This window comes from Syngnathus scovelli, chromosome 18, assembly GCF_024217435.2.
Source record: "Syngnathus scovelli strain Florida chromosome 18, RoL_Ssco_1.2, whole genome shotgun sequence".
NCBI lineage: Eukaryota > Metazoa > Chordata > Actinopteri > Syngnathiformes > Syngnathidae > Syngnathus > Syngnathus scovelli.
In genome coordinates, this window is record NC_090864.1 from 5,880,623 (window position 1) to 5,902,994 (window position 22,372).

Below are 22,372 nucleotides of genomic sequence, written 5' to 3' on the forward strand. Positions count from 1 at the left end.
TGACATTTTTGTTTTGCAGTTCTTGCCGGGTGCCCCTTTTTTTTATCCGCCGAGTGTCGACTGTTAGCATGATGTATGGCAAGCAGCTGACGTCCAGCTGCTCCCCAACCGTCAGTCTGGAGGGCGTCGCTCAGCTCGGCCACCGGCTTTACCAGAGCGATCTGGGAACGTGCGTTCCACCTGTCTCCCGGTTAAACCATTATACTCAAGACCACTAACGAGGCCTTAATGCGGCAATCGTCTTGCTCGTACAATTTGGTGGACCTAACCGGCCTACTAATTAACAACCAATTGAAGTACGTACACATCTTCATGTTTAAACATTTCTTGCGGTGTCCCGCAAGGATCAGTATTGGGCCCCAAATTGTTCAGTCTTTACCTCAATGACCTATGTAATGTTTCAAAGTTATTAACCATTTTATTTTTGGCTGATGATAAAAATAAATTGCTCAGGGGGAAATCTAGAAGAAATTTTAAATTTAATGAATATGGAAATGAAAAAAGAGTGAAAACATGGTTTGAGTCTAATAAATTAACACTTAATTTAAGTAAAACCAAACTTTTTTGGTAAATGTCGCAAACTGACTGACGCTCAAATACAAATAGATGAATACAAATGGATAATTGAAAGAATCCGAAAAATAAAACTTCTTGATGTAATCATAGATGAACATATCAAATGGAATGATCATATTAAATACTACACGTGAAAGTAAAAGTAAAAACTTTGCTGTAGGTAACTAAAAATGTTCAGTTTCAAATTGGATAGGGGGTGGGATTAAATAAATCCTAGTTCTTCCCACTCCTTTTCAGACATGTAAATTTATGTGCTGTATATTGTATTTTGCCCCTATTGACCCCTCCCCTCCGCTCCAGTCCTCCATCCTCAAGACTCTCCGTCTGCCTGCTGAAAGAACCCCGGCCGAGTGTTTGTTTTGTGCCGCCCGCCTGCCACATGACCCATCCATGAGATTAGGCCATTAGTTAATCACACTCACATTAAATCTGATGGCAGGCCCGCCCCAATCAATCAGCTCTTTTTTTTTACCACTTGCTATTCTTCACAAATTGCCAACATCTGCTCAGCGTCTGGCCGACGTTTCGAGCAAATGAGTAAAGGGGCTCAAGCATCTCAGCGGCGTAGTTAAAAGCTTCGGCGCCTGCCCGGCAGCTCGCCAGTCACTCAGACTTACTTCAAAATGGAAGAAAGGCTGCATGGGCATTCCCAAATTGCGCTATGTTTGTTGACCAGCAGGGCGGCGTCAAATGCCCAGAAAGGCTTTCTGGATTTGGCGTCGATGGTTCAAATGGTGCCGTGACGCAGGCGGGTCAGCGTGACCAAGCAAAAGAACAAGATCAAAAGGGGAAGCGGGCCACCAGCTAATGATTGACGGTCTTCATAAAAAACTGTTACACATTACTCTCCTCAAAATATTTGAGCCCCACTGATCGGTAGTCTTCCCAAAAGGCTGACGAGGTATTCGCGGAACGCACGGCTCAAACATTAACGCCGTTGAACTCGGTAGTTGCCGCCGTGACTCTGAATTTGCACGTTCAAGGGTCGCGGAGGGAGAGCCCCTTCGACCCCTCCCTCCCCCTCCCACCACGGCATGTCAATAACATGGCCATCACGAGAAGCAGACACCTTCATTTGATTGAGGGCCAACAGCTGTGGGCCGAGGGAGCGACGCCCCAATTCCTGACTGACTGACTAACATCCTGACGAATAAAAAGTGAAAGTAGGTTGCCGCGCTTGTGTGGAAAAATAACCCAGATCCCCCCAACCCCCGCCAGTTTGATTTTGATAAAAAAAAGTAGTGCTTGCGCCGCCTGGGTCTTGGCAGCATGACATCCTTTTTATCCATCTGGTACTTGAGCCATCTTGTACTTAGCTTTATGAACTCTGCCATTGCACAAAATCAGCGATGCAAGACAACCGTGGCAGGAAAATAAATAAATAAAACAAATGTCTGCCTCCACAGATATTTCGCAAGACTTCAAGGACGCTTGTGCACTGCCGCCTTGTTAATGTCTAAACTGAATAATCATTTCACTTAGCCACTGTCTCACTTACCAAATAGTTTTTTTTCGATGGGTACGACTTTGGAACTAATTGCAAGGTAGGCCGAGAAGAAGATGCCTTGGAGAGAAAAAAAATACAAAGTAGACTACAAAAAAAAGGAAGTCAACATAGAGGGAGACAAAAAAGCAGGACGAAGATGATGTCGCTGTATTTTTTTTGATAACTATCTAAAAGTGCTTGCGTACAAAAAGCTATCTTGCATCTCCACGTACGTTCAAAAAGGAAGCCGCTGAATTTTGTCCGAAAGACGTCCTTGGGCAAAAATGCGACAAGCATCATTCTGAGAAGAGCACCTCGAATGTCTGCCACATTTTTTTCCCTTCTCATACATTCACCAAAACGCTCATCATGTAGCTTTGCGACTTATTTTCTTTTGCTTATTGAAAAATGTCAAAAATGTCTCATCTTTCCTGTAAGTTCTTCTCACGAAGAACCTTCTTTGTTCAGCACAGAGTGTAACACCTCTGGAGCCAAAGTGAGTCAAAAGGAGGCTTGGCTGAGCAGAAGTGAGAAACGGTGAGAAGAAAGCGGGGGTGGGGGGGTACTTGAAAAGGCCACCTGAGAAAGATGGGAACTCATCTGCATCATTTCCTCTCAACGTGAGTCAAAAAACAAAACTTTGAGCATCGCCGCATCTCTCACATCTCCTCAGCTACTTTCACCAGCGCGGCACCGTTCGACGCATTTGTCACTTCCACTACCCTCCTGTAGAGGGAGCCGTAAACCCCGAAAGTTATTTCAACGATGAAGCGCCGGATGCGTCGATCGATTCCTGGAAAGCTCTTTTTCCACGTGTCGCGTGGTGAAGGCCCACCAATCTCTATGGAAAAAAAAAAAAGAAAAAAAGCTTGGGAAGACGAAGCCAGCGGCTCACCTGCGCGCGGCAGCAGTTTGTGAAGCTTGCGTCGTGCGAGCAGCTGTCTCGTGTTGCTCGATAAGAAGCACGTGCAGGCCTTCCTGTATGGAAACCAACACCACATACCAGACATGACACGAGCGCAGAGTTTCATCGGAGATGTGCTGATGAGGACGCACTCCCATTTAAAATGGTCGGCTGCTATTTTTACTATCGCCCCCTCCACCCCACCCACCGAACGCCCTCGGTGACCTCGCGGGCTAGCTGTTGGCTTGACATTTCAAACGTTTGTGAATGAACGTCTTGACGCTTCCCTAATGCACTTCCTGCTGAGCGCATTTTCTCTTCTACGAAAAGCCTGCAATCAATCTTAGCAGGAAATTTTAGTCCTAAAGTGTCGACAGCGCCAAAAACGGCTCAATGTCCCTTTAAGAAGCGTAGCGCGACGGTTGGCTACGACCACACCGCAAAACCCGCAGCGGCACGGGGCCAATTCAGGGTGCCGGGGAGTTGTTTCCAAGAAAAGGGGAAGTAGCGACTATTAAAAGAAAGTGAGAAGAAAGAAAAGGAAAAAGGAAAAGAAATCCGGCAAGAGTGACAACGGCCCCAAACCTGAAAACAGCGCGAGTTTCCTTTCACAAAGTTGTGTGTCATGGGGACTCTCCCGTGATTATGTCACCGCTCACGCACACGTTCACCGAGATGACGACCAGCGTTTTGATGTTTACAAACGGCGACGCTGCACTCATGACATCCTTGGGTTGCTAAAATGAGCTCGCTGGCGCCGGCGTTTACACGCGCTCAGTTTGGACGCTTCATTAGGCACACCAGTGACATCGCCTGCACAAACAAAACTGCGACGAGATTACATATCAAGTCAACCAGCTCAAAACGATGACCCGATGATTAAAACGGTCAATTCGTAATTGATTAATCGAAAAATTGTGAAAACTTCCATCAATGAGTCAACTCGTGCAACTCTGCCGATTTGGATAAAAGTAAAGATATGACGTGCTTCTTTGTAAAAGGTCTCAATGAGATGGAAAGTGACAGCTGAGGGCGGCTGCGTGTCGGAGGCGGAGCCCCGTCCGAGCCGGCTTCTTCGCACAAGGAGCCAGTCAAGTAGTCCCAGCTGCCACCAAAGCCCCGCCCTGGCGGGACGGCTGAAAGGTGGCCCCTCCCTCCAGCTGAGGGTTGTAAATCCAAGACGCTAAAGTGCAGCGAAGGCGGCCGCTGCCTCGGACAGGTGCAGAGCCCGAAGGAGCCTTTTCATTGCGACTAAACCAAACGGCACTCCTTCAACAAGAACTTGCTGAGAGTGGATCAAGGCTCAAACTAGTTCTATTATTTGTTTATTTGTATTTTTTATTGCAGGCCAATCCCGGGGAAGAAATGAAAAAAAGCTCCGGCCCCCGGTCAGCTGATGACATCATCCAGCGGCTCTCCTGATGCTGTTATATAACAAGCGTGCCGTGCCGTGAGGCATCACTTACCATCAACCCGATGACGCGGTGTCACGTTTCACGATTTGTCAGCGGCGGCACAAACGCGGCCACGGCTCAAGAATAAAATCAGACGAACGATACCGCACACTCATCTTGCCGACGTCGTCCTCTTACAATGACTATAAGAGATGACTCGAGAGGCTGCGTCATCCATTCCGACCAGGAAAATCACACACAACCAACATCTGGAAGACACTGAAATATTCCCAGAAAAACACAATGCAGCGCCAAAACAAGCAGAGGAAATGGGTTTGTTCTGACACTTTTTGGGGCTTAGTCAGCAAATGTCCAGGAAAAAGTTATATCGTAATACTGTCGGAATACACTCCATTGATACGATTTGACATTTTGTTCGTTTGAAATGACCATTTTAGTCTAGTTTTGGCTATTTTCAGGGCTCTTTTGATGACCAAGAGATTTTGTCTGATTGCTACCAAATTTGAGCAACTTATGCTAAACCGACGGTATATCCTAAATTGCAAAAAAAAAAATGTTTTGGCCATTGCGTGTGTGGGTGGAGCTTGATGACCCAGTTTGAAATTTTGCTGACATTTTAGGACTTTCCACCCCAAATAACATTGTGCCCAAAAAGTCAATACAGCATTGACAGTTCAGTACCACCAAACTCCATCAAGTGCTGGAAACACAACATGTAAACAACACAATAAAAGCATAACTTTCCTGCTGGGTTCCATACCAAATAACGCAAGTAGCATAGAAATACGTCACCTAAACACAATTCCCTGAGACGTCACAATATAAAGTGCACAATTAATGTAAAGCTTTAGCTTTCCGTTCATCGCCTTGTCTCCACAAACTCACCAAAACCATGGCAAATAGCATCTTAGCTTTTTGGTTGTTTAGTGTACAGAAAACTATCACTTAACTTGCAAAGCAGTGCGGATTCGAAAGGTGCTAGCTACCTCTTTTTATATATTTTCCCCCTTAATCAAAACAGTTTTTTTATACTGTAATATTTTTGTTGTGAACGTTGATGCCTGGTAAGAAAAGAGGCTGAAAATGAGAGAACATTATTCTTTTTATATTTCAAAAAGGGGGTCTAGGAACAGAATGCAAAAAACAAACACGGGGTCTGAAAATCCAGACAATTGAGATCCAAAAATACATTTTCTTAGGAAATATTAAATATGTACAAAAACATAAAAATTCATCTTTTAATTCGGGCCCCTGCTGTGGAACTGGGGCACCATTTTTCCTTCTATTTTCTTAATAAAAATAAACTTTAAATATCTGAACCCAGTCATAACTTGAATTGAGGCAGTATCAACAGATTCCAACCATCTTTTTTTCCCTCGGCAATTGCATGCAAACGACTGCTCAGGACAGTCGGCATCCAAAAACACAAACGGACGAACGAACAAAGAGACGGGTGGGCGAGCGCCGACTAAGCGTGCTGGTGGCGCAGAGCGGCGAGTTTGTGTGCGAGGAGCTGCCCCCGGCGCCTCAGCCGCTCCTTGAGCGACAGCAGCCGGCACTCGTCGGCGTGCATGGTGCGCACGCACTCGGTCGCTTTCTTGAGGATCACCACCTTGGACGCCTTGTTGTTTTTGGCCAGGTCAGGGATCTGGTCACGCAGCGCCAAGAAACTCAGCTTGAGCTCGTTGCGGCGAAGGCGCTCCAGCACGTTGTGACTTCGACGCTTGTCCCGGTCCTCCGAGTCGGACGGGCTGCGGCGTTTGCGGTTGGTGCCGATCTGCTTGGGCGTGCCGCTCTGGCTCACACCTCTGCACTCTGGGGGGCAAAGGAAGGGCAAACGTGGGTCGATTTTCGTGGATGCCGGGAAGAAAAAAAGAGAAAGCGAAACATGATAAATGGGTACAAAAGGTATCCAGGTGGTCTTACCTCCACCGTCTTCCATCTTGAGCCGCTTGCCCGGGTGCGCGGCGTAGTTGTGCTGCTGGGTGGAGACGTGGCAGCGTTTGAGCACCAGGGGGATGGCGGTGCCGATGCATGACAAGTCGCAACGCTTCACCGCCTGCCGCTTTTCCACCGTCACCACGTCGATCTCCTCCTCATCCTCCGCCTCTTTGCTGTTGTCCACTTCCTCCTCCTCCTCCTCCTCATCATCATCCTCTGCAACATAAACAAAATAAACATTACACATGACAATCAAAGCGCTCTTGAGCAACTGCCCTGACAAATTTTAAATGGCTAGATTAGTCATTAAAAATACTGCATATACAAAAATTGAATTCAAACATTTTAAATCATACAAAATAAAATTTTATATTTAAAGAACATTGAAAATTATCTCTAGCTCGTGAACGCAGCGAGGGAAATATTCTTAATGCCAATACTATTGAGAAGAAAGTCGAGCTGGTGTGTCTTTGTGGTACTTTGGAGACATCCAGGAATATTCGGGGCGGGGTTGCAGCACTGGACAGATCCAATCGCATCACCCTTTTAGTTCCCGGAACAACAAGTGCATCCCAGGAACGCCCACAACATTAATAAAAAAATATATTTTTGGAACTTGGGGTGGGAAAGTGCATGCCCCCCTCCCCCCCAACTGGAGACAAACGGTGCTTACTAAATCCATGATGCAACTTAGGGAACTGCATCAAGTAAAAAAGTGAATTTAAACAAAACTTAACATTTTCAAAAAGACTAAATTAGGACAGCAACTAACAACTACTTTAAAAATTGATTAAAATGAGGTTTTTTTTCTTAATTCAATAACAGGTCTGCTGACTGTGCAGAAAACTCAGTTTCAGGGAGCAGAAAATCGGCAAAAATATTGACCAGATTTCCAAAGTCAAAACTAATGTTTGCAATTTGTCTTACTTAAATTCAGTGCAAATCAGTCTGCTTTCATGAAGGAAAACGGATAACAGATGCACTGCATAGACAATTGATATTATCAAAGTAGATTTTAATCAATGTACTAATTGATTAACGGGTCAACTCCTGCACCTTTACTGAAAACATGCTGGTCAAAAGTGAATTTATCGTATAACGGCATCAACGTGATCAGTAAGACGAAAATCAGTGACAGCAGAACTGGGCCCCCGCCCCTCAGTGAGTAAAAAGGTCACCGTGAGAATGAAGATGCCAACAATGTCCTACCTGATTCGCTGCTACTGCTGCTGCTGCCACTGTAGGGAGGCGTGTCAAGCCCCAGGTCCTGGGCGGGAGGCTCGCTCTGCTTAGGGGTCTCGGCCACCGGGTAGGGGAAGACCACCGAGGGGTCAATGCACTCGGACGCCGCCGTGTTGAGGTCCTGCAGGTAGCTCCTCCAGGCGGCCACCTCGGCGGACCCCGTCGTGGACGCATCGGCGGAGGTCGTGAGGCTGGGATTGGCCGCGGCGGCGGCTGCTGCTGCCGCTGCGAAGGCGGAGACGTCCATCCGGGCTGCATGGAGCGTGGCAAGCTGCTCGGACACCACCTTCTTGAGCTTGGCCGCGGCCGAGAAGCCGCTCCACATGCAGTCCTGGATGATGATTGACTGCAGGAAGGTCTTTGAGTAGTCGGCGGAGTCGCAAATGATGCTCTGGTTGACGGCGTCGTCGCCCAGGAACTCGCTGACCATCTCCAGCTGGTCGGCGTTAGACGGGTAGGTCAAGCCAGAAAGCGAGGGTCGCCGACTGGGCGACAGCGGCGGCGTGGGAAGAAGTTCGAACTTCTTCCAGATGTCCTCGCTGGGCGCCGGGGGCTGCGGCTGCTGCGGGTAGAAGTCCTCCTCCGAGTGGTCATAGTAGAAGTAAGGCTGGAGGGAGTCGTAGTCGTAGTTCCGACTCAGCAGAGCAGAACTGAGCGGCATGATGGCGGGGCGCCGAGGGGATGCTGCAAGCTAGGCGGCCGACAACATGCATGGAGCTCAGTTCGAAATGAAAAAAAAAAATCAAAACGCGAGCAGCAGGTGTCGACTGCAGGCTTGCAGCCTTACCTCTGTTGATTTAAACAAGTCGGAAAAACAAAACGGGGTTAAAATTATTCCTCCGGCGTCCTCCGTGGGCATAAAATCTGCGTGGTCGAGTAAAGACGCATGAGCGTCGACGGCGTTGCAGCGAACGAAGGAGCCGGTCGAAGCCTCCGAAGCTTCTGAGGGGATTGTGTCACTTCGAGAATCACATCAGAGTCCGCGGCACTTAGGTTATATATAGCCGCGTCACTACCCAAGCCACCTCCTCCGCCTGGCCCCCTCCACCCCCGCAATAAAAATATACGTCGCTCAAAATCGGTAAATTGATGTTAAACTCACCCATACGCAACGCTCAACCTCAATTTCGACGTGAAAAAATATACTTCTTATGAGCTTTTCTGGGTCCTATTTTACAGACTGTGTCAGGTACGAGCAGAACAAATGGGCGTGGCTATAGTAGAGCAGTGGTCCCATTGACTGGAGACACGCGAGTCATATTAATGTAGTGTGGAAAGTGATATCATTCGATTCATATTACAGCCACGCTCGCTAATATTAAACATGTTTTTTTTAATTAATTCACCAATGTTGTTGCACGAAAATAAGACAGTGTGGCTTTTAGAGCGAACATTCACCGGCGAACAGGTGCACATGCGAAAAATGCAGAAAAGAAAGCGTTACCTAGGAAAAGACGTCCATGTCGTTCTCGCTTCCACGACAGGCGAATTGTTGCTCTTCAACCGCAGGAGGAATTTTTAATTCAGGCAAATCAGGCATGCAATGTGTCGCAGTTTTGGAAAGCGCGGAGTGGACACCTCCGATGCATGATGGGAAGGAGATTCCACGTGCTCTGAGCACCCCCTGGTGGCGTTTACCTGATGCTACAAGGACCGAATTCTTACTGCCCTCCATACCACATTTGAGTTCCTTCTATCCTTCCATCATGTTTCATGACTTCCCCCATCCTTCTTTTTATGCATCACATTTAATTCAAACTCCTTAATTTCCTCATTTCTTCCTTCCTTGTTTCGACATAACCATAGATATTTAGCAATGTATGCCTATATTCTCCTCTCATAATTCCCCGTTTCTATTTTCTTAAGGCATGAGCATTTTTAAAGTTACTCATAAACCACATCCAAAGGAGACTCTCGTCACCAACTGGCCGCCATGACTCAGCAGTCAGATCAATAGATGGTCTGCTGAGTTGTTCAGAGCGACTCCACCAATCATGTTGAGCGAGACAGCTAATTGCCTGATTAATTATTGACGCCAGTCGAGAAGAAACGAGGCGTTTACCTTGAAGAGTTTACACTGAAACGAGTGTACCTCCAGCGACCGCTAGATGTCACTCTTTTATCACCTTTAACGCTAAACTTGACTGGGTTGCTTGATTCTAGCAACATTATGGCGCATGTTGATGATTTATGACTCATCTTAACTGTAGCCGTTTTTTTTTTTTTAATCTAAGCATTCAGACATGCAAATGCATTTGACAGAGTAGCACAACAACAATTAAAAATCCTGACACAACCAAAGGAAATCAAGTACTAAATATCAATTCAGAACTGGAGAAAATTGTCTCCATATTGACTATTTCAATTGTTATTCTAAAGTTAAAAAGTACAATTATGATACTCAGAAGTGAGCAGTCAGTTCATTTCGTTGTCCAAGTGTACCTAATATGATGTCCCATGTGTGTCGAGTGGACGCAAGCTGCTTTGAAAGCATTGCGAGGGTGATTTGTGGAGTTCGTGACTGGTCTTAAACGCACAACCGTCCGTGCGTGTTCATTTCTCATCTTTCCACGCTGGTGCACAAACATCCGCCTTACTTAAAATTTCTAAAGAGCTGTGAAGGAGAGTCAACACTCGTAAATATATCAAGCAAGGACGGCAATGCCCCCAGGCTGCGATCATAGGCAAAACACCCTCCCATACCCAAAAAATAGAGGTTGAAGAACTTTTGTAAACACATACCTCACACACGTGCAGCCAAAAAAGCCACGTTGCTACATGTCATGGGGGAAAAACAAGGTAGAAGCCTGCAAATGAGGAAAAAGACGGAAAGCGAACTTAATAACTCTTCATGTGCGATTTTTTTTGTGAGCTTCAGCATAAAATACGCTCACTTGGGTGTTTTCACTGGGCAGTGTCCATCCGCTCGAAGGGCAGCAGTCAAGGATGTCGCCTGTTACACAATGAGGAACATTTGACACACATACGCTCGCTTTTGGGGTTAGTAAGCACTTATTTCGGTCGCATTTGTGTGCACATTGCAACTTTGCGTGCAGACTTGAGCAGCCGGGATCAAAAGATATATTGTTCTCGACGATAACTTGCATCAGGCGTGTCATGTGAGGCGCAATCACTTGTAATTGAAAACAGCTAAAACCAATCTCAACGTAGGTGTTCGGGACTTAAAAGCACACACGTGGTTTTCCTCCTGTTGGATGAAAATCCCCTGTTAGGAGGTACGTAATATGCACGCTCCAATAGCATCGAGGGGGGTCAAGATTCAACGAGTGTCATACAGTAGTGCAAGAAGTTGTCAGTCGATAAGGCTGGCATGCTGCAACGGCTCTCCGTGAACGTGCGTGTTTGCGCAAGTGGGTTGAAGGTCCTCCTCGCTTGAGCTGGGTACAGTTTGATGTCACCTCCCTCCCCCGCCCCCCCTTCCTCCTCCTCCTCTCCTCCTCCCTCCCCGCCCGAGTGATGATTCCCGAGGAGGAAGATGCGCGCGCTCACAGCCTTCCACCGACCTTCGCCTGCTTCTCTCGGCCTCACCGACACGCTGTTGTGGTGACGCCGCCACCGCCGCAGCCGGAGCGCCTCGTCGGCTGCCCGCCGCGGGACTCCCGGGTGCTTCGCCTGCTTTCCAGCGGCTTCGTTAGCCCCCCACCCCCCCGCCGCTGTCAGCCATAGCCAACGACGCCGCAGCCGCAGCAACAGAAGCAGCCGCAGCAGAACTAGAGCTCCCCCAAGCCCGAGAGCGAGGCAGATGCCCGTCGCACCGCTGTCAGCCCGGCTTCTACTATGGTGGAGTTCCCGTCCCTGAGCCCTTACTGGCCGCTTCTTCGCTTCCTGGTGCCTTTAGCGATCACCAATGTTGCCATCGACCTCGGCGAGCAGGTAAGCGCCCCCCCCTCCCGTCAACACCAACACCACAGCGCGCTCTCCCGTCGCACCCCCGCCTGCCTCCGGGAGGAGGAAGCGGCTTGTCAGTATCGGCGGCTAATGCTAACGATGCTCGGCTCGCTTTACGCCGCAAAACAGCCGGAAAATGGAAGACGACGTTATCAGTGACGCGCAGGATGCTAGCCTAGCCGCAAGGGGGTGGGTGAGGTGGGGAGGGAGGGTAGATGCATATATGTGCAGTATCGGGTGTTGAGATGCTTCTGTCAAAGGGGGGTGAGGGTGGAGGGGCATTTTCTCACCTGCCCCTCCTTCCCGAGAAAGACTCAGGGCGTGAGGAAGTGGCGAGATGTAGGTAGGGATTAAGCTTATGTAATGGTCCTGTTTTCCTGGTATAAATAGCACAGCCGGGGCTTGTGCAAAAAGGGAAAGGGCAGCTGGGAGGGGAGGAAGTCCTCAGTCCAGGCCACTTCCTTATTAAAAAAGCGAGCTTATCAAACTTTTGGCATCCAATGGAAACATTTTCTCAAACATACTTTTAATATTACTTCCGCCGGTCAAAATTGTCACTTAATGTTTTTTCTCCTAATCAATAAATATAACCGTTTTTAGAACAAAGGCTCATATTATCAAGATGAAAGTCACAAATCTAATAGAATACATTGTATTTTTCCAAGGTTAAGTTGTAATGTGAAAAAGAACTTTTTGGGTTTTGATCCCAAAGCGATTTAACTGGTGACGTTTGATTGGTGGCGGTGCAGGCGCTCAACAGGGGCATCGCCACAGTCAAGGAGGACGCGGTGGAGATGCTGGCCAGCTACGGGCTGGCCTACTCGCTCATGAAGTTCTTCACGGGCCCCATGAGCGACTTCAAGAACGTGGGCCTGGTCTTCGTCAACAGCAAGCGTGACCGCCGCAAGGCCGTCACGTGCATGGCGGCGGCGGGCGCCATCGCCTTTGTACTGCACATCTTGATAGGTGCCTTGCTAAAAAAGAAAAACCACATGCCCTGGCCCATTTCCTGTCAGTTTCACTGAGGCAACTTTTTTGTTTTTCACGCTGCAGCCTACACGGACCTGGGCTACTACATCATTAACAAGCTCCACCATGTGGACGATTCTGTGGGCCACAAAACCCGCAAAGCCTTCCTCTACTTGGCCGCTTTCCCTCTACTGGACGCGATGGTGAGCACCTGCTGCTTCTCAAACTTTTATCTCAACTGCTGTTAGCCTCCCCCTCCCAAAAAGTAAAAACTAAATATTCCCCAAAATTTGAAAGCCATAACAATGTAGTTTGAACATTACATTCAGTGATACGTTTGTGTACCACTAGAGGGAGCCACCATAGCAATGTGTCGTGTCGGGCTTGTTGTAAAATCTGCGTTATTTTTGCACGCAGGCGTGGATTCACGCTGGGATTCTCCTCAAGCACAAGTACAGTGTCATCGTGGGCTCGGCCTCCATCTCGGATGTGGTGGCGCAGGTACAAAGTCGCCCTTGAGACTGCCTCAGTTTAAATCATCAAGCCATAGAGCCGTCTAATAGGAAAAACACTTTGCTGCCATCTTGTGGCAATTCTCTGCAATGACTTCGGAGATGGCTACGCAAATTTTGCCGTTAGCTGGTGCGCATGTGTGGTTTACCTGTGTTAAAGCTGCCATGCGTTGCTGTTCAGATCGTGTTCGTGGCCATCCTGCTGCACAGCAATCTGGAGTGCGTAGAGCCCCTCCTCATCCCCATCCTCTCGCTCTACATGGGCGCCCTGGTCCGCTTCAGCATCGTGGGGCTCGGCTACTACTGCAACATCCACGACACCATCCCGGACTCCAGCGGAGCTGACGTCGGGGTAAGTCTTGATTGGTTCTCGAAGGAGAGGCGCGTCACCTTTTTGACGTCGTTTTGTGTCTGGCGGCAGGGCGACTCCACCATCAAGAAGATGCTGAGCTTCTGGTGGCCGCTGGCGCTCATCCTGGCCACCCAGCGCATCAGCCGGCCCATTGTCAACCTCTTTGTGTCCAGGGACCTCAAGGGGACCACTGAGGCGACAGAGGTGCGCACTCTTTTTTCCTTTCACACAACAAATCTTAGGATTTGAGAAAAAAAGATTGGAAAAAAAAATCAATTACAAAAAATATTACAAATCTTAAGATTTTGGAATTGATTTTTTTTTCAATCAGTCGATGTTGACTTTCATTTTTCTTGAGAATTAGCTGTAAAATCTTATGTAGAAGTACTCGTGGTTGGTATTTGTACACCAAATAAATATAAAGTCAATTGTCAAAGCAAAAAGAATAAACAGAATTGTTTGTTTTTTTGCTGATGAAATTAACAAGTAAACTAAAAAAACAAAATCACGCTGAATCAGACTGTTCTGTAATGGTTTTCTGTTGACAGTGCCTGTGTTATTTTTGTCCCTGTCAGAAGTTAAAAAAAAATCCTTTGTGGCTTTTCACTGAACTTTTGTCTCAATACATTTGGTAGAAAAGTTCAGGTGTGTATTTTGGGTCTACCAGACTTGGAAGGTCGTGTTCTGTGGGCAGACGGCGGCGACGCTAATTCAAGTGTCCGTGTGCCAACGCCAACTAAGTCCCATTGGAGCTTTCCGGCGTGCGGTTAAGTGGCCCACAAAGCTGTTTTGGCGGAAAGTCCTGGAAAGGAGCCGCTTCGCTCAGCTCAGCTCCTCTTGCTGCTCGCACGGGTCACAATGACAGCAACAACTCGCATGTTGCACGCGGCCGCTGTTCAGCAAGCGTGCTAATGACAATACGGTCAAGCAGCGTTATACTAAGTTTCAATTCACTCGTATATAGCAAGCAAAATCTGAACACAAACGGTGGAGCAACACATGTTGACAAAATTGCGAAAATATTTGCAGGCATACTATATTCTTTATCCTTTGCTCACCAACAACTTTTTGTTTCGTCACACCAGGCAGTGGCCGTGCTGACGGCGACGTACCCAGTGGGTCACATGCCCTACGGGTGGCTAACTGAACTGCGAGCCGTGTATCCCGCCTTCGACAAGGTACGCTACACTTTCACCGTGAGCCCGGGGACGTTTGTGCTAACGCCAACTCGTCCCTCCCCACCTCCGCCAGAACAACCCCAGCAACAAGCTGAACGCCGGCACACCAGTGACCAAGTCGCATATTAAAAAGTTTACGTTCTGCTGTCTGGCCCTCTCGCTCACGGTAAGATTCATTCAGCCGCCGAATCGCCATGTTTGGATATTGCCTTATTTGGAGCTTTTAAATGGATTCGGAATCCTTATCAGGCCGTTCGTATTGTGCCTCGTGTGGAGCAAAAGAAGAGATGATGAAAAATTACACTCAGATACAGTTTCAACGGAAAGTTGCTCGGCTTGTCTGACAACCGAAGTGCAAAATTCCCATCATCGTCATGCGGCAATTAAGTCTAGACAAGCTGGTGCAAGGCGACTTGACGTCATGGGACAGAAGCGAGGGCCCCTTTCCTGTGACGTGATGGGTCGCACGATCTTCACGTGAGCCCCCCAAAAAGAAGCTCTGGATTGACAGGAGCAGACACCAGGGGACAAGGTCAACATATGCCATGTCAGGCATGTACAGTAAGCGGGCGCCCAAGCGTTCTCATGGCCGGCCCGGATGTTTGGCTGGCTCGAGGTGTCGGGTTGCACCCGCTCAGAGAACGAGAGAGAGAAACAGAGCAGGCGCAAAATAGTGGAATTCAGCAAGGAGGTTCTGTTCTAGCGCATAAAAGACATCACTTGACACATTCCAAAATCTGTGTGGTGGAAAACAAGCGCACCCTCGAGCTCCATCACCGTCTTTTGTTTCAAAAAAGCTAAGTGAGCAAAACAGCTTTTTTTTTCCCCTCTCCGCCCTCCCTTACGAGGTATGAGTGCGTTTCCTCATGCTATGACTTGTTTACCACAAAGTGGAGGCGCCGCCTAGCACCCGCGGGTGCCTCCGCTCGGCTCAGCCGCCTGCTGGTGCAAATAACGGTCGGCCGTCACACTTTCCCCACAACACCTCTTGCTTTTTTGTTTTTTTATACTTCCGTATTTCTGTTTTTAAATAAACGGGAACAGACTATGTAAGTTTTGGAACATCTACTGGAAAAAGTTGCCCTAGCTTCCGCTCTATTTTCTTTTGAAAATAGATGAATGGCTTTGTGATTAAAGGTCAAAGGCCAACGGTTGAGAACATCAAGTGAGTGTTTTGTTGTTTGTTTTGCACATGCGCAGTTGTGCTTCGTGGTCTTCTGGAGCCCACATGTCTCTGAGAAGATCCTGGTGGATGTCATCGGTGTGGACCACCCCTTCGCTATGCTCTGTGTGGTGCCCCTTCGCATTTTCTCCTTCTTCCCGCTTCCAGGTAAACAAAACATTCAGAGGGGATAGCAAAAGTCTACACACCCCTGTTGAAAAGCTACCGCAATTGTGTTCAAAATCAACCGACTTCTTTCAGACTCGGTTTATTTTGAACACAGCCACATCACCCTTCTATTAGAGGGTGTGCATACCTATGCAACCACATCATCGCTCTTTATTTAATTTTTTTTTTTTTTTCCCCACATCACAAAATCCTGCCATTTTGACAAGGTGTATAGACTTTTTCTACATGCTATAATTTGGTGCTAAGGCAGCTGTTGATGCTTGTACTGTGTGCATAGTGACGGTTCGGGCACACCTGACGGGCTGGCTGATGACGCTGAAGAAGACGTTTGTTTTGGCGCCCAGCTCGGTTCTACGCATCATCGTGCTCATCACCAGCTTGGTGGTGCTGCCTTATATGGGGTAGGTACAGCCGCCACCGCCGTCACGCTCGCTGCCGCCATGTTCGACGCCGCGCTGACTGCTGGTGTGTCGCAGGGTTCACGGGGCCACGTTGGGGGTGGGCTCCCTCCTGGCCGGCTTCATCGGCGAGTCCACAATGGTCGCCATAGCAGCCTGCTATGTTTACCGACAACAGGTGAGCGAGCGCTCTCGTGCTTCAATGGCACAAAACACAAATGGCACTATTGTGAGGCTTGTTTTCGCCCGCAATATCCTTTGAAGGGCAGTGAGAAAGTCTACACACCCCTGTTCAAATGGCAGGTGGTTGTCACCAAATAAATTGTGTACATTACAAGCTCAAGCTTTACGTTTTGTCCAGCGTCACAGCGAGCTGTCCAACGAGCTGGTGGTGGAGGCCGAGGACTCGGCGCCTATGAGCGAGGTGCGCTCGCCGACGGACGCCGTCGAGGAGCTGCGCGAGGACGACGAAGCGCAGGAGTGAGCCGGTGGACTTTTTTTTTTTTGGTTTGTTTTTCTTCCCGTGGGGGAGACGAGAGAAGGACGGCGGAAGTCTCCCCGCGGACGGCGCCCTCCCTACCTGCGTGTCAACGCACACTGTAAACTAAGCCATCCGAGCGTTGATCTAACGAGTGTACATAGCGTCGTGGCTTTCTTGGTTTTTACTCGTCAGCAAGACAAAGACGAAAGACGAGGGGACAAAATCCACACATGTGGTGGGACTTTTTGATGGGTTGTGCAATTGTATCAGATATCACACCATCTTTTCTAAAGTGGAGTTTTGACGGCACCGAGGGATCGGGAATCCCTCTTCACCATTTTCTTCCTCCTCATCACATCACGCATTTACTTTGACGGAGTCTCATCTTCATGTGCTGTATATACTGTACAGACATTCTTATTTGGCAAATAAATTGCTTTATTATGAATTATGTCTTTCAGTTTCACTTCAGCCTTCTGGGCAACGCTTACATTTTTTATTTTCCCCTACCATTTGGCTTACATTTTTGCATTTTTAATGATTTTACTGAATGCATTTTATATTAATTAGTTATTTGAATGTTTCTGTATTTTTTCTCATTTTTGCATATTTCATTCGAGTATTTTTTCCTCCACTTTTAGATATTCTTTTTGAGTGATATACTTAATGTTTTGCCACTGCCCTGAGCATGTGACTTTTTCCTACCTGTTCACTTGAACGGGAAGCGACAGACGGGACCAGAAGCCATCTGATTCTTGTGCTTTATTGATGAGCAAGAGACCACATTCATTCACTCTTGTGCATTTTTGTCGTAAGGCAACGGGGAGGAGCATGCGGGCGCCTACTGCCACAAACTCCTCCTCCTCTCTGGCTTGGCAGAAGGCAAGGCGTTACGTTACACACAATACTCGCAGGAAAAAAAAAAGACCCCCACGCTCATGACGCGAGCACCTGATTTCATCTTTCAACAGCAGTCTGGATTAAAATAATAAATTAATGAGGTCAACCGAAAAAGAGACGATTCCAGTGTAGGTAAGGGGGGGGTCTCGGGGTGGAGACAGACCTGAGGGTTTAGGTTTGCATGGGAGGCGAACTCAGCTGGCCGCCCGCTCCTCCTCTGTTTCCTCATTGTCCTCTCGGTCCACACTGGCGACGGGCACGTTGTAGTGGCGATCGTCCTCGGTGACGAGGCTAACGCGGGGCCACTCGTCTTTGTGCTCGTCGGGGTAGTAGGACACAAATTCTTCCGTGTCGGCCATGTACAGGCGGTATACTTGCAGGGTGCAGCGCAGGGCGTCGCCCAGTAGGCACATCTCCACCTGGAGAATGCAAAGACAAATTAAAAAAAAAAAACAGCAGAATAATTAACAACAATTAAAATGTTAAAACAGGAAGAACCACAAATACTGGAAGTGTCACAAGCTGGAGTCTATAATCTTAACGTACTGGAATGACTCATGGCCCAACTTCCTGTCAGCTGTATTTTCCTTTTTGCATTGAAAAATATCCCTTGGCTGCCATTTTAGCGCTAAGAGATGTAAGTGCATTAAGAAGTGGCGCTCACCTGCTCCAGCCCGGCGCTGATGCCCACGCGACTCAAGTGGTTGGCGAAGAAGTCACGCGGGCAGCGGGAAGAGTCGCGTGCAAACAGCAGCCAGCAGAAGAGCGGCACGTCATGGTCGCCGTGCATGCCGGCGTGCAGCTGGCACGCGCGGCGCAGCATCAGCAGCTTGAGCGCCTCCAATATGGCCACTTCCTCCTCGCCGCCCCGGAAGGAATCCTCGCACAATTGGCGGCGCTCCACATCTGACGAGCAGTGCGCCGCCGTGCACCACTGCGGAATGGGTGAGGGTATTTTTGCGTCAACTTCCTCGTTTACAAACAAACGCAGGTGAGAGTGAGTACGGGGTGCTCAGTTTGTGAACCTTGTTCCGGAGGATCTCCAGGTAGCTCTGAAGCCGCTGGGTAACGTCCGGTTGCGCTTCAGCCTCACCCGGAAATCTCCACTGAGCCGTCAGGTCCTGCGAAAGCTTCAAGAAATCGCAGCTTCTTACTTTTTTACCATTTCTTCGGTGATGTAACCAAACTAGATGTATAAAAGCTCGATGCAAAAAAAAATAAAAGCCAAACAAGCAAGTGAGAGTTAATGTGTCAAAGAATGACAAAGGATTAAAGGATGATGTGTAAATGTTTGCCGGCGAACCCAGTCATATTTGGACTTTGAGCACGAGGAAGATCAAAGGTTACCGTGGTTACGTCGTCGTCCTCGTCATTGTCCTCCTGAAGCCACACGGGCACCTGAGAAGCCTGAGAGAGCACCTGAAACAAGGTGGCCCGCAGGGCGCAGTAGTTGTCCCCCCGCACTTGTCGAAGGCCGGCAAAGTGCAGCGACAGCTCCGCATAACCCTGCGGGAGGTAACACGCCAAGTTGTTTTCACTTCAATGGGTCTTCAAAAAAGATCAAGAGCAGTTTGTAGGCACCTTTTTAATGAGAGCACTTTTGGTGGTGTTTCCTCTCCATTCTCGCTCGCCATACGACAAAATATCCACCGCTGGGCCTAAACTGCATCTGGCCTCCACTGTGGAACAAACATGGGTGACAACCCAGCACAATATTACATCATCACGTGTGACTCGCCGACACCAATTGGCTCAGAGGAAGAATCCGAGTGATTTTGAGCAAGATCCATGGATGAACTCACATGCGCAGCTCTCGAATGGCGCCGCTTGTGTGTCATCAGGAGACGGCGGCAGCTCCTCTTCTCCTCTGTACAGATCTTCTTCACTGGGAATGATGCGGGGGGAAAAACAATAACATGACATCGTTGTAGGATTTTAAAAACACGTATGGTGGAGGAAGAGCTTGTGGATAGGCTACTGTTGAGCTGGGTTATACTGGCCGGAAATGAATTTAAAGTAATTGAAATTGAACTTGGAGAAGCACACCTGCTCCTCAAGCCGCCTTTGATGGCTGTGGATTCTTGTGCGAGAATTTGCGGAGCTTGCTCCGTCAGCTCGGTAATCTCCACGTCGTCACCCTCAGCGACTGCGGGGTGACCTCCGTCTTGGTCGTCACCAGCAAGCAGGTCCAAGCCGTCCTGCTGGTTTTGCTTGGCTGGCTGTGAGCTGCAGAGAGCAAACATTTTGATTGCCTTGTTGCAGGCTATAATTAAGTGTTCGCAACAAAACCATCATAGACAAAGCTTGTGGTGTGCATCTGCCCCCTTGTGGACATGCAGTGAAATAACACGTCCGTGAGGAATGTTTGTTGTTCTGAAAGACGTTGAACCCTGCTGACCTGTCCGCGTCTTCAGGCGTGGCGGTGAGCGTCTCTGCCACATGGTTAAAGTGTGCAGGGCGGCCCTCGTCACCGCCCCCTGTCGCTTCTGTGGGCTCTGCGGGAGCATCAAGGCTTTCTTCGGCTTGGCCAGACATCAACGCTGAACGGTCGCCATCTTTGGAGTCCTCGGTCACTAAGCTACATGCAGAGAGAAAATAAATTATACTTTCACAGACATCTTTTTTTCCAAGCCATTGGATCATAAAGAATTTTGCTTTTGGCCAGTATGATTCTCCAACAACAAAACAGTAAAAGTGACCTCTTGACGTTTAAGAAAAATAAACTGGTGATATTCAAAAGCATTTTTTAACATCACATTTTAGGCTTTCGCATCACGTTGCTCTTTTTGTTTATTCTCAATCAATAAACAAATGTTCCCATTTGTTTTTTGATGACTATTGTATTTTGATCACAAACACGGTCAGAAGGAGAAGACAAGGTGAGTATGTTTCTCGTGTTGTGCTGTCACATGACTCACCAGTCGGGCTCGGGTGTGTTCTCGTGACACTCTGCGGCCACCGATGCCTCCTGAGAGTCGACTGAAGATGGCGGGTCTTCATGCTTCCAACAAAGCTCCGTTGGCAGCATGCAGCCACTAGCCACTTTGGAACCCACCTCGCCCTCGTTGTTGTGCCGGCAAACGTCTGCGTGCAGTCGTGCTTCTTGTGGGCCATCATCTAGGTTTAGAACCTGCATGGATGAGGCTGGACCCCGGTCGCCATCTTGCCATTGGCGATCCGCTTCTGATCCGAGGTCAGATGTTCCTTTAGCGTCCAGAAACATTTCCAGGCTTTCTTCTCCGATGGCGCCTTCATCGAGTGTGGCATTATCGGCGGTTTTGTTGGACGCAGCTTCCCCCATTAAAGACCCATTTTCCAGCGCAGCTATCGGTTCCGACGCGTCAAATTCCGGAAGAAGTTTCGCCTGCAAGTTGTCGGTGTCCTCTACTTTTAAGGTCACCGTGTCAGTCATCATCCTAGGTGACACAAAAACACTCAATAAGACAAGATTTGTAGGCAAACAAAATGCAGCAGCTTTCACACACACCAAACATTTCTTTGCGGGTGTCTGACCTTATGCCCTCATCTCCTTGCGGGCCACATGTGCCATCTGCCGTCACGGCTAAGTGGCCTGCGGGCCCGATGGCCTTGGCGTCATCCTTCAGCAAACCGCTTCGCTCCTCGAAACTGCCACAGGGACTCTTTGGGCGACAGCAGCAGGAGGCACCCATTGGAGCGCTCCCCTCACCACATCTGCAGGGGCCCGACAGTGTCGCCTCGGATCCTAAGAAGGCAACTGGACCTGGACGCTCATGCCTGCAATAACAATGTGAAGTTATCGCACATTATTATAGAGGTGCTTTGTTTTACAATTGGTTAGATTCATTCTGTAACCATAGTCTGGATTACTAACACTTCATCTTATCACCATCCAAATTTTCAATGTATGCTTTTCAGCTTCAGAAATGAAAAAAAATATAGAAAATTCAGCAGCATGTTGTTCTATCGATTGCTTTGGCCTAGCTCCTCATCATGACCCGGAAGTGACGTTTGATGCGGAAATAGCATTTGAATGTTGCTACATTAATGCAAGCTGTAAAGTGTACAGTTTAATTCTTTGATTGTATCAAGATTCACTGCTAGTAATTTGAGAATCTGATGGCACCGTGTCCCAATTGTTTAGGTCAAGTTCGTGTTCGCAGGGCTATGTAGTATTAAATAAACGCAGACGAATCTTGACTCCCTTTAGCAACACTTACGACACACATTCGACATTTCACATCGCAGATGATAACAAATGTAAGCTTAAAGATGTGCTTGGACACACGAGTGGAAAAACAACGCGTTCAACTGTCACGTTGCGACGAGACAAAAACATTCATCTAGGTTGAAAAAGACGCGGAATACCTGAGAAGAGGGCAGAAGGCGTCCAAAGTCGACAGACAGGTTTGAGCAGGAAACGAAATAGCTGCTTCGGCCTTTTCTTGCGAAGAATGACACCAAGCCAGCAGCTTGGGAAACTTCGAATAGGCAAACCAAACCAACGCGCCGCAATCTGAGACTCCACTCGACGCGGTTACTTAAGAACAACAGCGCCGCGCAGGGGAGGTTTTGAATTCTGCGCTGGTTGGCCGGAACGTTTGCTTGTTTAAATTAAAAAATGATAAATGAAAAGAAATAAAAGGGGGTGATTTGGAGCGGGGTGGTAGGTGACGGACTCTCCTCGTAGCTTGGGGGGCGGGGTCCGCTGAGGGTCACGGCTCCAGGTTGATACGCTGACGTCATCGTGGGACGCGCCAAGCGTTGCTACGTTCACAA

At 48.3% G+C, this 22,372-nt stretch overlaps 3 protein-coding genes across 7 annotated transcripts; 1 reads left to right on the top strand and 2 right to left on the bottom strand.

Annotated features, from left to right (window-relative positions):
• Nucleotides 1-5,465: 5,465 nt before the first annotated feature.
• myca (MYC proto-oncogene, bHLH transcription factor a) lies at nucleotides 5,466-13,248 on the bottom strand. 5 transcript variants are annotated; one of them, XM_049749402.1, is made up of 7 exons: nucleotides 13,104-13,248; nucleotides 10,459-10,517; nucleotides 10,307-10,371; nucleotides 8,352-10,178; nucleotides 7,532-8,255; nucleotides 6,308-6,538; nucleotides 5,466-6,196 (listed from the first exon to the last, which is right to left on the bottom strand). In XM_049749402.1, the coding sequence occupies exons 4-7, from the start codon at nucleotides 8,421-8,423 to the stop codon at nucleotides 5,850-5,852; spliced, it is 1,374 nt and encodes a 457-aa protein (XP_049605359.1). In that variant the 5' UTR covers nucleotides 8,424-10,178; nucleotides 10,307-10,371; nucleotides 10,459-10,517; nucleotides 13,104-13,248; the 3' UTR covers nucleotides 5,466-5,849. The 5 variants fall into 5 exon arrangements, with proteins under 5 accessions (XP_049605359.1, XP_049605357.1, XP_049605356.1 ...); XM_049749400.2 differs by lacking the exon at nucleotides 13,104-13,248 and adding an exon at nucleotides 10,861-10,979; XM_049749399.2 differs by lacking the exon at nucleotides 13,104-13,248 and adding an exon at nucleotides 10,761-10,972.
• ankha (ANKH inorganic pyrophosphate transport regulator a) lies at nucleotides 11,065-16,951 on the top strand. Its single transcript, XM_049749398.2, has 12 exons — nucleotides 11,065-11,458; nucleotides 12,223-12,439; nucleotides 12,527-12,645; nucleotides 12,860-12,943; nucleotides 13,136-13,306; nucleotides 13,376-13,510; nucleotides 14,392-14,484; nucleotides 14,558-14,650; nucleotides 15,685-15,814; nucleotides 16,113-16,236; nucleotides 16,312-16,411; nucleotides 16,595-16,951. The coding sequence occupies exons 1-12, from the start codon at nucleotides 11,363-11,365 to the stop codon at nucleotides 16,715-16,717; spliced, it is 1,485 nt and encodes a 494-aa protein (XP_049605355.1). The 5' UTR covers nucleotides 11,065-11,362; the 3' UTR covers nucleotides 16,718-16,951.
• A 510-nt stretch (nucleotides 16,952-17,461) lies between these two features.
• On the bottom strand, nucleotides 17,462-22,296 carry LOC125986046 (uncharacterized). The gene is made up of 11 exons (XM_049749397.1): nucleotides 21,962-22,296; nucleotides 21,128-21,370; nucleotides 20,533-21,030; nucleotides 20,013-20,192; nucleotides 19,661-19,840; nucleotides 19,417-19,499; nucleotides 19,196-19,293; nucleotides 18,962-19,120; nucleotides 18,640-18,744; nucleotides 18,279-18,548; nucleotides 17,462-18,033 (listed from the first exon to the last, which is right to left on the bottom strand). Exons 2-11 carry the CDS (start codon nucleotides 21,283-21,285, stop codon nucleotides 17,809-17,811), a joined length of 1,956 nt encoding a protein of 651 aa, XP_049605354.1. The 5' UTR covers nucleotides 21,286-21,370; nucleotides 21,962-22,296; the 3' UTR covers nucleotides 17,462-17,808.
• Nucleotides 22,297-22,372: the final 76 nt, after the last annotated feature.

Bases quoted from the DNA above. Each gene is read 5' to 3' on its own strand.
- myca (XM_049749402.1), bottom strand. From the start codon at position 8,423: ATGCCCACGGAGGACGCCGGAGGAATAATTTTAACCCCGTTTTGTTTT. The intron at 8,256-8,351 runs GTAAGGCTGCAA...TCGGCCGCCTAG, and splicing joins ACTTGTTTAAATCAACAGAG to CTTGCAGCATCCCCTCGGCG. The intron at 6,539-7,531 runs GTAGGACATTGT...TTTATGTTGCAG, and splicing joins CAGCAGTAGCAGCGAATCAG to AGGATGATGATGAGGAGGAG.
- ankha (XM_049749398.2), top strand. From the start codon at position 11,363: ATGGTGGAGTTCCCGTCCCTGAGCCCTTACTGGCCGCTTCTTCGCTTC. The intron at 11,459-12,222 runs GTAAGCGCCCCC...GTGGCGGTGCAG, and splicing joins CCATCGACCTCGGCGAGCAG to GCGCTCAACAGGGGCATCGC. The intron at 15,815-16,112 runs GTAAACAAAACA...CTGTGTGCATAG, and splicing joins CTCCTTCTTCCCGCTTCCAG to TGACGGTTCGGGCACACCTG.
- LOC125986046 (XM_049749397.1), bottom strand. From the start codon at position 21,285: ATGGGTGCCTCCTGCTGCTGTCGCCCAAAGAGTCCCTGTGGCAGTTTC. The intron at 19,294-19,416 runs GTGAGTTCATCC...TTTGTTCCACAG, and splicing joins GCCATTCGAGAGCTGCGCAT to TGGAGGCCAGATGCAGTTTA. The intron at 18,034-18,278 runs GTGAGCGCCACT...TGCATTCTCCAG, and splicing joins TCAGCGCCGGGCTGGAGCAG to GTGGAGATGTGCCTACTGGG.